Source organism: Epinephelus fuscoguttatus, linkage group LG19 (assembly GCF_011397635.1).
Source record: "Epinephelus fuscoguttatus linkage group LG19, E.fuscoguttatus.final_Chr_v1".
NCBI classification, from domain to species: domain Eukaryota; kingdom Metazoa; phylum Chordata; class Actinopteri; order Perciformes; family Serranidae; genus Epinephelus; species Epinephelus fuscoguttatus.
This window is the reverse complement of record NC_064770.1, coordinates 12,266,387-12,279,686: the sequence shown is the minus strand read 5'-3', so window position 1 is coordinate 12,279,686 and position 13,300 is coordinate 12,266,387. Positions and strand designations below refer to the sequence as shown.

Genomic DNA, 13,300 nt, shown 5'->3' with positions numbered 1-13,300 from the left:
CTTATCTGTATTAACATATTTTTGCTATACCCTTACCTCATGAAATTATGTTTTATTTAAGGTTAACATGAAGACAACCCAATCCCCAGAAAAAGATTTTTTAACATTTAACGTTTCTGTAAACCACAGATACAACTATTTTGTTGCAGATACATTGAAACTTTGCATTTCTCAACAATGCCGTGCTGAAGGTGTGGTTAGGTTTGGGCACAAAAACTACTTTGTTATGGTTAGGAAAAGATTATGCTTTGGCTTTAAAAACACCAAACTTTTGAAAAGCACGGATGGGTCAGTAAAATGCACCCAGGTTCAATGACTCAAACGCTGCTAGGAAACACTGCAATGCATCGCTTAAAATCACCAAGTTTCGAAGCACAAACTCTCGTGGAGACCAAAAGACAACCAGTGTTGTTGTTTGTTGGTTCCGAGCAGTAGTCTGCAGTTTGGCAGGTGTCTCACCCAGGTGGCATGCCATCCTCCATTCCATCCGCCTCCTGATGACAAAGCCAGCTCATATATTATGTCACTTTAGGAATGTTGATATGATACGTATGAAACTTAATGTAATATATTTGTGGTTTGCAGGATCATACAATGCCAACATTTTCTTCTGACGAGCAGGCTGATGAAAATGTGATTTATATTGAACCATCGACTACAACCTCATTACTGTAGGTGCTTAAAAGTGTTAAAGTAAAAAAGTCTGTAAGTGTTATATAGGACCTAATATGGTGTGTCACATCCCTAAGTGTGTTATCTTTGTCCCTCATATTGTAATTGGGGTTATTATGGTAAATAAAATGTGATATATAAGACAGAGCTGGCTCTGTTGTAATAAAACTTGGAGGGATGAGCCATTTTAGCACTGTCGTAAAACATTTTCCTATTAATTCCTGTAATTAGTTGATTCGTCTGATCAGTTGTGGACACTATATCGTGTAAAATTTATTAACATAAAGACCTCTGTCGATACATGCCGAGGACAAAAGGATTTTTCAGTGATTAACTGTGGCAGCATCATGTGCCTTCTTCTTCTTCAAACTTCAGGATGTGTTTCAAAACATTTTGTTGACTTTCTTTCTCATTTTTCATGATGCTCCATTTTTAACAGCACACGGGCAGACGGGACATGACAGCGTCTTCCTTCAAAGTGGAAGTCCTGTTGCCGTTTCATAAAAATATACATGCTTTCATATTTGACTAAGAATAGTAAGGTGACACCGTTGTTTAGGGCAGCGACAGAGAGTAATGGGCTGTCCCAGTAAGGGGGGGATAGATACTGTATAGGCCTGCATAGTTTCAAAGGCAGCGCCCGGGGGAATCACATGCCTCAGTCACCATATGCTCCATGCAGAGCAGCCCCACCTTCAAACTGAACAGGAGCCCAGAGAGAGGCAGACTAGTTCCAGAGACAGACAGTAATGATAACAATGCTGCACATCAAAGCCCACCAGATTGACGAAAGATATCCATCCAACTGTAATTAAATGTGTACAATCAGAGAAATCCTGCTGCTTTTGGTTGAAATCATCAGCTGCTGTCTTCTTTCATTGTTTATTATTGCTGACAGAGTCTCACGAGAACAACAAAAAAAATATATTTGTTGTGTAAGCCAGATCCATTATTAGTAGCGCCAAGACCTTTGGGTGATGTGGGAATTTTTGTGCCCATGTTTTTGACCTCATCGAGGACATTCCTGTCACTGTCAAATATACTTGATGTTTTCTGTCAGTGAGCTTCTAATGTCTAAGTTGTCATTAAATGTCGCGACAGAAGTTACAGTCAAAAAGGTGCGATGCCCTCTAACAAAGTGATTTTGCACATTAAGTTTTGACTTCTTGATACTCTAAACTTTAAAAGGATTAAAACTGGATTCAAAACTTCTTTTCAGCACTTTGATGCATAAACGTTGAAGTTTAAAATGATGGATGCCTTTCACTTGTATCCACAGAGGTTTTCTTGCATGTCAGCAGAACTCCTCAGCCAGGAATAAGCATTGAGAAATAAATCACATCAATCACATTTGGCAGAAACCTGCAGCTGCTTCTCTTTTCTCTCTGGTTTGATTCCTTTCAGTTTCGGGGCTCTTCTGGCCACAACCCCAGATAAGTGGAGTCACAGACACTCTGCCCCTTAGTTGACTCTTGGACTGTTAAACAGGGCTTTGGCAACTGCAAACTTTGTTGAATTAGTAACTGGAGCCAGAATCCATTGCTTGCGGGCCAAGAGAAGTAGAACAACGATCCCTAAATTCTGGTCTGGAGGTGCCACACATTGCAACCCATGTTAAGTGAACCTCTAGAGCTCAAGGAACGCTGCAAACAACGCAAGCCTTGAATTGCTGCCGGGTAACAAGGAGAAAACTTGCTTGTACAACCCAGAGCTGTGCACACTATATACCATTTCAGCATGGGCAGACTATGATACAATGGGCCCCTGGGCACAGACATGTAAAAGGCCCCACCATCTCTCCTACATAGGACTGGAAATACACTTAGACTTTGTGGTGATTTTGTTTCTTTTTTTTGTTGTAGTCATTTTGTGTCTGTTCATGTCATTTTGTGTCTCCTTTCAGTTGTTTTTCCCTCCCCTTGGGTAATTTTGTGTGTTCTTGTTTTTTAGGTAATCTGGGGGGTTTTATGGTAATTTTGCTTCTCTTAGTTATCTTGTGTCTCATTTTGTTTTTTGTGCCTTTTTTTGGTTGTATTTTGTCTCTTTGTAAACTCAAACTCAAATTTATTTATATAGCACATTTAAAAACAACGTCAGTTGACCAAAGTGCTGAACAGGCTATGCAATATAAATATAATCAGTAATTAATAAAAAAAACCCATGGGCCTATTAAAATAAGCAATACAACATCATACAGTAAACAATAAAAAGATCATAAGAACAAGATGTCATGTTTAACGAGTGCCAAAGGCCAGAGAGAAGAAATGTGTTCTCAAAAGGGATTTAAAATGCTCCAGAGTTTGGGCAGCTCTTATATGTAAAGGTAGGCTGTTCCACAGATTAGGACCTGCCACTGCCACTGCTGACTGTTTGTTAAATGATAGATAGATCTGTAGATCATCCGCAAAACAATGAAAGGAGATGTTGTAATTTTAAAAAATTGACCCCAAGGGTATAATATACAATGAGAATAAAATAAGGCCCAAGATGGAGCCTTGCAGTACCCCACAACTAAGTATGGACGCAGCTGAAGAATACTGACCGAGATGGACAGAGAAGCTTCTATTCGATTTGTTGTCATTCTATGTCTCTTTGTGTTTGTTTTGCCGCTTTGTGGTTATTTTGTGTCTTTTTCCAGTTCCTTTGCATCTCTTTGTTTTCTTTTTGTGTCTCTTCCAGTACATGTTCATTTCAGTAATATTTTCCAGTTGAAGGCCACATCACATGTAGACAGCTCTAAATACAGGTGTGATTAAACCCAAAAACCACACATTAATGCTTTATTTAGAGATACCAGAGAAGCTCCATGAAGTCAGTGTGCATTCAAATGCATTCCCCACCAATGACAAAACAGCAAACCAATCACTTTATTATTTTATGTATTTTTTCCTTTTCTATAATTTTGGCCTTTATTCAACTGGGACAGCAGAGAAATGACAGGAAACGAGGGGAGCCCTGGCTGGATTCAAACCGGGGACATTGCAATTTCGTGGTCAGCATCTTAAACCCTTAGGCCACCAAGAGGTCCCTGCCTACATTACAAGCTTTCCAGACACACTTGGGTAGGAGAGATGGGCCTGTGTTAAACAACTCAGACAAGTTTTTGGCGTCAGAGGCAAGAGATCAAACAGCCACTGCAATCCTACACTCCAGTTTTACAGCCATTACTAACCAAGTACTTTCTCTGCTCAGCAGTGGTCACAGTTTCTCACAGATAACAAAATATGAGCAGGAATCTGATCACAGCAGATTATTCATGTAGTGGCAGTCCATCCCAGCTGGATGAGGACACAATAAGACACTGATTTTGGTCTTGAGATAAGTGCAACTGCAGTTTTCTACTTTGTGTGACTCAGTACAGATTTACTTAAAAGGACATTTAGGTAAATAAAACTCAGGCTGAGGCAGAACATAGAATGCTGACTAAAGAATTTAAAAAACACGAACAACCCTCTTCATCACAGGACATAAATATTTATTATTCAGCTGATAGAATGGCACTTTTAAAAGCCTTTGGAGAGGGGTGGGGGTGAGAAGAAGGTTGAGGGTCTTTTCTGATGTGCTAGCAGCCTCTGCTGGCCCTGTTCATGTCAGTGCAACTGCAATCAAAGTGATGGATATTCACAACAGGTCTACATTATATTCAGTTCACCTTTTTGTAATGCCAATAAGAGTGAAATGGTGTTTTTGACGTATTGTGTATGGTCTGGCAGATATTAAACCGGTATTGTTCTAAATATAAAGGGATAGCTGTCCAAAAACAAAGTGATCATATCAGACCAAGATTAGAACAAATTAGTTGTCTGAGCACTCAACATCCCAGCTTGTCTTTTAGATAAATTATCCATGATACAACATCCTTTGCTACAGCCAAAATATAGGGCAACACTATGATGAAATTTAGACTGCCCCAAATAGAAACCAGAACCTCTTTAATTCGACAAGAAGAAGAAATTGCACAAGAAATCGCTGCTGACATGTTACAAAATAGCAGCACACATACAGACCTGGATCATTAGTTGCATTCTGTCAACAGACAAGGAAACTACTGTAGATACCAAAATGCTAAAAAATACTAATTCAAAGACTTAACACTGTTCCTGTGCAGCAGCACTGGCAATAGCAGATGACAACGCTGACATGTTCAGTTCAGAAACTGACAGAAGTGAAAAGCAAAGTTTGTATGTGTTGAGAGTTATGCACAAACAACATGCACGCAAGTAGGTCAGCACATACCTTAAATAGCTCAGGGTGCACAAATTAACTGTGTGTATGCAAGAGTTGGGTTGGCGTGGTGGTGAAACTTTTGATTTGAAAAAAATGTTTTTTGAAACTCAATAAGATGATTATGTAGATCTTAAGACTTCAGGTAAAATTTTAAAGGAAGTTAAACTGTAATGGTTTGTTAAAATGAGCTTGACTGGGCTAACAAAAATTCCAAACTTAGCTTTATTAACTTTTCTGACAAAGAAAAAAAGAAAAGAAAAGAAAAGAAAAGAACAGAACAGACAAAGGCACAGAAAAGATAAAAGAAAAACGATTTACGTCATGTATTTCAGAGATTTTTGTTTTGAAAAACACTCCGGAAGTGCCGATGTTACTGTGACACCCTTGACACTGTCTTCCGGTGCCCATTCCTGTCAAAATGGCTCGTCCACTATCATTTAAAATAGCAGTTGTTGCCACTGTTTTGTTTGTCGTATGCACCAATTTTGTATTTTGTAATAACGGCAGAAGGGTAAGCGTGAAACTGTATTAATTTAACCCAAGTATGTTGCTGTGTGTACGCGGAAGCTGCACCTGTTAGCTAAGCTATTAGCATTAGCTCTGACCCGGTGAATGCTAACGGTATATTTTCTGTTTTTGTTATCAGGTTGGCGATGTCATGGACACTGAATTCGGTGGATTCTCCGTACCTCTTGAACACTCATTTGAAGTTGGTAAGAAAGTGATATTATGTTTTACCAGACGGTAATGCTAAGATGGTAAGCCTAGCTAACGAAGCAATCTTGTGCTGCCAGCGATAACGCCATATCCGAATGGAGAAACATGCTCGCCAAACCTCATTCAAAAATCTGCCAGTTTAATATTTTTAGGTGTATCGATAAGTTCATTAACCTGGTTCAACATAAGTGGAGATCTATACAGAATTATCAATGTGTTCTATGAAACTCGGCCTAAAGAATAAACCGTACCAACATTGTATTTACATTTTATATACCCTCAGTCACTCAGTCATGCTGTCTGCTTTGTTCTTACTGTCTGTCCTCGTCTTGTTTCAGATGATGTAGCAAAGTTTCGAGTGCGCGGAGCACTGATGTTGAAAGCTGGACGGGAGCCCAGCGTCTCACTAAGTCAGAACCAGCTATCAGAGGAGGACAGAACCAAACTTAAAGTGAGATGTGGCACCTCTAAAGGATGTAGACGTACAAGTACTGCAGTTGTGTCCAAAATGGAGATTGACAAATTAACACACTGATACTCATAATTACTTGATTTATATAGCACCTTTCAAAATAGTTACTAAGTGCTTTGCAATAAAAACAATAACAAATCTGAAAAACATGGTGACCTGGGGGAGCCCCTCTGAGCGGAGTTTGCATGTTCTCCCTGAGTCAGCGTGGGTTTTCTCGGGGTCCTCCCAGCATTAGGTTAATTGGTGACTAGATGAGTGTGAATAATTGTCTGTCTCCATGTGTCACCCCTGCGATAGTCTGGCGACCTGTCCAGGGTGTACCCTGCCTCTCGCCCAATGTCAGCTGGGATGGGCTCCAGCCCCTCAAGAGGATAAGCAGTATTGGGAAATTAATGAATGAAATCCAAAAAAACACATGTAAGAGACAGAAAACAGTATAAAATATTATAAAAAAATTACAATATAAAACATAATTTAAGATAAGGTCAAAAGAAGTGAGTTTTTGAGGGGACATTTAAAAGAGGTCACTGAGTTTGTCTGCCTGAGGTCCTCAGGCAGGGTGTTCCACAGCTGAGGGGCTCAGACAGCAAAAGCTTGGTCACCTTTAGTGACAAGTCAAGATTTTTGGACCATTAGTAGCACCTTGTGGGACAATCTTGGGTTTCCAAACAGGCTCGTAGGGAATTAAGAGATCATAGATACAGGCAGGAGCCTGATCACTCAAGCCTTTAAAAACAAGCAGCAAATCTTGTAACCAATTCTAAAAGGTAGCCAGTGAAGGGCGGCAAGGACTGGTGTGATGTTGTCGCCTCTCTCAGTGTGAGTTAAAATCCCGGCAGCAGCATTTTGTATGAGTTGGAGTCTTCGGGTGTTTCGCCTGCTGATGCCAGAATAAAGTGCACCATAATAATCAAGTCAGGAGGGGATAAAAGTATGAATCATCTTTTCTAAATCTGCAGAGGAAAGAAATGACCTGATTTTTGTTAAATGTAATGCTATGATTCCTCCTTTCTCAACAACTATATAAGCTCCTTTTCAGTTTTATTCATGGACAACCACAGAGCAAAAGGCTGTGATAAAAAGTTTATTACAAAAATGTAATGAACATTGATAAGCAAATTAAAGTAATAAACATAAAATCCTCGGTCAGTGTGACCAACATGGTGTGATATGAACCTGCATCTCTAACGTCTACGTTTGTTTTGAACATCAGGAAGTGGCAGCAGTGGACGGTCTATACAGAATCAGGGTGCCCCGTGTTTTCCTGCAGGCAGACAGACAGACAGAGCGACAGATGGAGGGTTACCTCACAGCATTTGTCAGAGCGGTATGTATTTCACTTCATCTTCAGCAGGAAATCATCTTTACAACAAGACCAAAGTAATATAGGTCATTAAGACTGTATTAGAGAAGTAAGATAATTACTATAGAAAGAGTTTAGTGAGTGTTTGTGAAGTCTGTCTGCCCTGTGTATGATATGTTCCATTCATGGGACTAATTAAACAGTTTAATTCAGACTGATGAAGGGTCCTGGGCTGCCTTGGCCTGTTAAATCAAGAAAAAGAAAGTTCAGCCTGTAAACCTGCAGGCTGGTTTAACAGTTGTTTTTCATCTTTGTGGGTATGTTTTGATTTCATTTGTGGTTTCCTGAATGTTGTATATTTGTATTTTGACTTGAAAATATTGTTTGATTAATATTGAATCAGCTATGTTTGGGTGATAGTGTTGTTTGTTATTTTTAAATTTCTCATTGCCTTGATTTAAAATTGCATTCAATCAGGAGTGCCATTATAAGTTACTTGTTTGTAAAGATCACTTTTTTTAGCTGACTGGATCCACTACATTTTTCACATTCTGAAGAGGTATTTTAGGTCAACCTTTTGCCTCTAGATATACACCGATTTCAATCTGATGAAGCATCTGTGGGATGTGCCAGAACTCAAAACGTCCAGTGGTCCTGCCCTGACAGGTCAAAGCCAAGTCTGATCAACTGTGTGGCCTCTGACTTGTCGAGGCATGGACTCAGGACTTCTGAGGGTTTCCTGTGGTGTCTGGCATCTAGGCATTGGCAGCAAATCCTTTGAGTCCTATGGGTTGTGAGGTGAGGTACTGATGCTCATTTTAATTGGGTTTTGAGAAATATGGAGGCCAGTTTGACACCTTGAACTTTTTATCAAGATAGTCAGGCCATTTCTGAGCAGTTTCTGAGGTGTGGCACGGCGCGCTGTCCTGCTGGGGGCCAGCTGTCATGGGTGGGTGATGCACATCGAGTGGTATCCACATAAATGCCAGGACCCAAGGTTTCCCAGTATAACGTAACTGTAATGAGATGATCAATGTTATTTGCTTCATCTGTCGGTGGTTATAATGTCGTGGTTGACTGGTGGACACGGGTCATAGCAGGGACATGGTATGGTTGATGTGAAAGCCTCTGATGAATAGTTTTTTGACTGAACCGACAGCTTTATGGTTTGGTGAGATTATGTTCCTCTGTAATCTACAGCCAGCCTGTTTTTTTTTTTGTTTGTTTTTTTTTTTGGTATGTTTGTATCTTTGTTTTTGTCGCCTTTTCTCATTTTCTTAGCATTTTGACTAGAATTTATATCAGGCATGTGTAGCTTGCTAGATAACTAGATCCTTTCAGAGTTGTGTAAAATCTGAAATATCTAACCAGTTAATTCAGATTAAAGGCTCTCCAAAATTATAATAAGTATTCATCTAACAGATTAAACAGCATCATATCCATCATGTTATGTAAATGTGGGGTGATACTAACCAGCTAATACTAGTGTAACTCTGACATGAACATTTATTCTGCTTTGATCCTCAGTGTGCCATGGTTGAGTCCCATCTCAGCGACGTCATCTCCCTCCACACTGACGTCTCTGGGTACCTCATCGGTGTCTCCATAGTGACAATACCTGGAGCCTGCAGGGGCACAGAGGTAGAGGATGAAGTTGATCTGGAGGTTTTCAACACCACACTCAGCATCATGGCTCCTGTCAATGCACCAGGGTCAGTCCTAAATATTCATTTTTCCTGCTGTTTTTCAGTCTTTTCATTTAGGTCTTTTTCTTTCCGATCTCTTGATAGAGCTCAACTGCTTATGGTATCAGATTGCTAGCATCCGTATCTGTAGCTGTCTGTACATTAGTGAAATCCTCTTGGGTAGCTTTTTCAGATCCCTTTGATTCAATTCTATTTGCCTTGGCATAGCAGCTTTACATCTTTTCCCCACAGGTAGAACAAGTCTCTCTGCACTCTTCTGTCTTTCAGGTACACTTTCTGTTTTGGGGTTTGTTTGAATACTAATTGTCAACTTTCTTCCAGACCTGAGACAGCTCTGTTCCTCGAACGAATGGAACAGGAATCTGAGAAGAAAGGGAAGAATCCACAAGAGCAGAAATCTTTCTTTGCTAAATATGTAAGTACTCATACTGAAAACTGCTGATAAGGCCAGCAGGCTGTGCCTAAAGATATATTCTCTGCCTCCAGTAATTGGGCTCTGATGGCTGTAATGGCCCATTTAGTTAATGGATACATGAAAATGCTTATTAAGCTCATCATTTATTTTGCCCCATCAGACCCACCTTAACTTTTTTCTAAGCATGCAGCATGTGTTAAAATCAGTGACTATATATAAAGATGGATGACACGTCTCCACTTCCTCACACTGTACAAAAAATGAAGCCAAACTATCTGCTGCCATCTTGGAGCCAGAGTTTGCCCAGTTGCCGTCTCTGCGGTATCAACTTCTCGCCATCCAACCAGTCATGAGCAGAGCCACTGATCATGAGCACACCAATTGGTACACACAGCTGTCAATCAGGACGTCAAACTCTGTTTTATATTAACAAATATCTAATTAAAAGCAAATTTATCAGGAAAATTAACATATGAACATAAAGCAGCGTGAAAAGAAGAAACTTTATCCGACATGTACTTAAATATTTTAGTTTGGCTCATGTCCCATCCGCTATGATATAGGGGGCGGGGCTTATAACTTTCACTGCAGCCAGCCACCAGGGGGTGATTGAGATTTTTTGGCTTCATTTTGTGGAGCTGTTGTTGTTGTCCATTATTATTATACAGTCTATGGTTAAACAATACTATACAGGGTGCATCAGTACTACACTGCAAGAGATCTTGTTTCTTCTATTTCATCTGTGGCTGTAAAGTAAGAATGTCTCCTAAAAAGTCAAAATGGCTTCATGTGTTTGGTTTGTTCTCCCCTTTGCTACTTCCTGGTGCATCAGGGGAAAATCGCTGCACTTATGTGTATATTAGGCTTGTAACTATCCATAAAATTCATGGTTTAGTTCGATAAGACACTGTGGTGTCATGGTTCGGTACGTTTTCGATTGCCAATAAAAAATTTCGATAGAAATTTACTTGATTTTTAACATTTCTGATAAAACCAATCTGGGAATGACCACATTGTAATGAGCTAGCTTAGCGTAGCATTCCTCCCAGGTGTCTCACTGGAGTAATGTTTTGGTTTAGGGGTGGGAGGGGCAGACGGCACGTTTCCTGTTCCGTCGTATGAGCTGCCTTTTTGAGTGCAGTGGCACTGAGAATGTTATATTTAATACAATTTAAACTGTATATTTTATTTTCCAAATGTAATAAGACAGTCCAACGTATCATTCGGTTTGTTATGTGTACCAAACCGAGAGCCTCGTAGCGAACAGTTCAATGCAAATGCGTATATTGTTACACCCCTTGTGCATATGTGTTAACATAGTTACAAAATGATCTTGCAGGAACAATGCTAAATGTTACTAATACAGATCAGAAAATTAATTCCACTTTATGTAAAATGGTATATCTATTCTCTCAGTCCTGTGATTGAACTGTTTTTTGCCTTAACACCATAAATGAACCACACCAGAGTCAGTTTGGAAATGACCCAGCTTTATAGATGGTCCTCCTGGGCCCTAAAAAGTGGGGTCGGCACCAGAGTTTGTTTGACAGCTTTCACACCATCTCGAGCCCAGAGTTTGTTTTGACTGAACCAGACAGATAGTGTGAAAGCACTCCATGTCATAGTCTGACACCCACTTCTGAACTGCCATGTCGTTACAGACATCCAACATTAATGTACCCACAAAGTTCAACTGTTAATGTTTGTGACATGAAAATATGTCCTCTTCTAAAATCAGCAGAGAGATTTTGTTTGTCTTCTGACATTTTGAGCTGTCAGTCGGAGTAAGCTCCGTGTTTTGAAACATCCCCACAGAGAGCCTCGGCTTGTTGTCCTATCACTTGGCTCTTTTATGATCTCTGTGCTGTGTATATATCTTGCTGTGTTCAGTGACCTGTGTTGACTCTGTGCTGTGCTGTATCCAGTGACAGTGGTGTGTTGACTTAGTGCTGTGCTGTGTTGCAGTGGTATTTGATTCTTGGAGGTGCAATCTTCCTCATGGTCACCAATTCAGCACAGCCCCCAGCAGGGGGCGGCAGAGAGCAGAGCTGATTCCTACTGAAGTACTGTTCTCTTAATTGTGGCTTGTTCTGTCTTCCTTCCTCTTCTGTCAACTTTAACTTTAACCTATAAGCAACATGACTAACTGAAACCCACCTCCTTTTTCCAACTTACTCCCCCTTTTTTTCTCTTTGATGTTTTTTCCAGGTTCAGTGCCAAACACATTTAAGACTGGTCAATGCAAAGCTCCAATTTTCATAACTCAAAGTACTTTGTATGAGGAGGCCTCGATGCTAAACCATGAAGAAATCCTAAATCTTGATTGTCAGTGTGAATATGTTGAGGATGTGTTTGGTGTTGACCCTGAGATTCCTTCACTATTCTTCACCCTCTCACCCAGTTTTAACTTTTCTTCTCCTCTGTTCAGAAAATAAATAGAACCTAATCTGGGATGACCAATCTGGGACTGTTGATAAGATCTCTGTGATCACAGTTTAAATTTGTCATCTTTAAAACGAATACTGTATTTACTTCTATTTCTTGTCGTCTCCAGTGGATGTACATCGTGCCTCTCGTCCTCTTCCTGATGATGTCTGGTGCTCAGGACCAATCAGGTGGAGGAGCCGGGGGCGGAGCAGCCAATGGAGGTGGCCGATGATCAACACGCAACAGCAGCTTCTCCGTTTTCCTTTAGTTGTTATTGGGGGGGGGGTGAACATTTTCTGATTCTCTTGAACAGTTTTTAATTGCTGTACATAATGCTATTTAAATGGGATAAATGTTCGTCACACACACACAACTTAAACTTGTACAGCATAGAGGAGATATTGTGCCCTGCAGATGACTGCATTTTTATTACTAATGTGAAAATAAAGTATTTATTACTTGACCTGCCTTTTTTGTGTCATTCAGACTGAAGAGTTTTAGACTCTTAATTCTCAGATACAGGTCCTGTTTTACTGAAAGGCTCAGATTTAGTTGTAACACCAGTACAGTAATATAAAAATCTAAACACAATATACATACAGTGGACAGTAGCTATGTCTATAGATATATTTATTGGACAAGGTTTAAAATCTACATGACAGGCTGGTCATAATGACAAGAGTCCATAAAAGAGAATTCAAATGCACTAGAAGGCCTTAGAGCTTATTTCTATTGTGGTCCTCTATGATAGTCAAAAAGATCTGATAAGGGAAAATATTTGTGAGATTCCTTCAAATTGTAAAATAGTGATTAATCATGGTATTACAAAACAACAATAGAAGATTGTAGTGTTACATAGGATACAGCATTTTCTGTCTTAATACCCATGCTTTCTCAATGAATCTGGCTAAGACATGACTCCCCTCCTTGAGGAATCAACTCAACATATCACACTCAGACATCCAAAATAAGTTGGGGTTCTTCACTTGACCTTTTTCAAACAAATGCTTTCTCAGGTCACTGTGCAAAGGGCATTGAAACAGAATGAAATTCATCTACCACAGCTTCAAGATCACACAAAACACATAAATACTGCTCTTCAGGGATACCTTTATACCTGCTAGGCCCAGAAAGAGAAAACACTGCAGAGACATCTCTTGACCAGGGGTAATTGTGTGCTCGATACAATAAATACTACTGACGGCAAACAAACAAGATGAACTTTTATTTTCAGATGCTCTAAATTAATTCTAGTTAAAAAATGGCTTCCTGTCTGGTTTCCCTCACTGATGGGGAAACCAGAACCACTTCATTGTCAGTTTGCCACGTTTGACCTGGAAAGCCTCCATTCAGCTGTTTAA

At 39.9% G+C, this 13,300-nt stretch overlaps 1 protein-coding gene across 2 annotated transcripts; it reads left to right on the top strand.

The window, feature by feature from the left end:
- The first annotated feature begins 5,272 nt into the window (after positions 1-5,272).
- On the top strand, positions 5,273-12,402 carry emc10 (ER membrane protein complex subunit 10). 2 transcript variants are annotated; one of them, XM_049562307.1, is made up of 8 exons: positions 5,273-5,410; positions 5,546-5,612; positions 5,955-6,067; positions 7,302-7,415; positions 8,919-9,103; positions 9,419-9,512; positions 11,478-11,575; positions 12,067-12,402. In XM_049562307.1, the coding sequence occupies exons 1-7, from the start codon at positions 5,318-5,320 to the stop codon at positions 11,562-11,564; spliced, it is 753 nt and encodes a 250-aa protein (XP_049418264.1). In that variant the 5' UTR covers positions 5,273-5,317; the 3' UTR covers positions 11,565-11,575; positions 12,067-12,402. The 2 variants fall into 2 exon arrangements, with proteins under 2 accessions (XP_049418264.1, XP_049418263.1); XM_049562306.1 differs by lacking the exon at positions 11,478-11,575.
- Positions 12,403-13,300: the final 898 nt, after the last annotated feature.

Bases quoted from the DNA above. Each gene is read 5' to 3' on its own strand.
- emc10 (XM_049562306.1), top strand. From the start codon at position 5,318: ATGGCTCGTCCACTATCATTTAAAATAGCAGTTGTTGCCACTGTTTTG. The intron at 5,411-5,545 runs GTAAGCGTGAAA...TTTTGTTATCAG, and splicing joins TTTGTAATAACGGCAGAAGG to GTTGGCGATGTCATGGACAC. The intron at 7,416-8,918 runs GTATGTATTTCA...TTTGATCCTCAG, and splicing joins TCACAGCATTTGTCAGAGCG to TGTGCCATGGTTGAGTCCCA.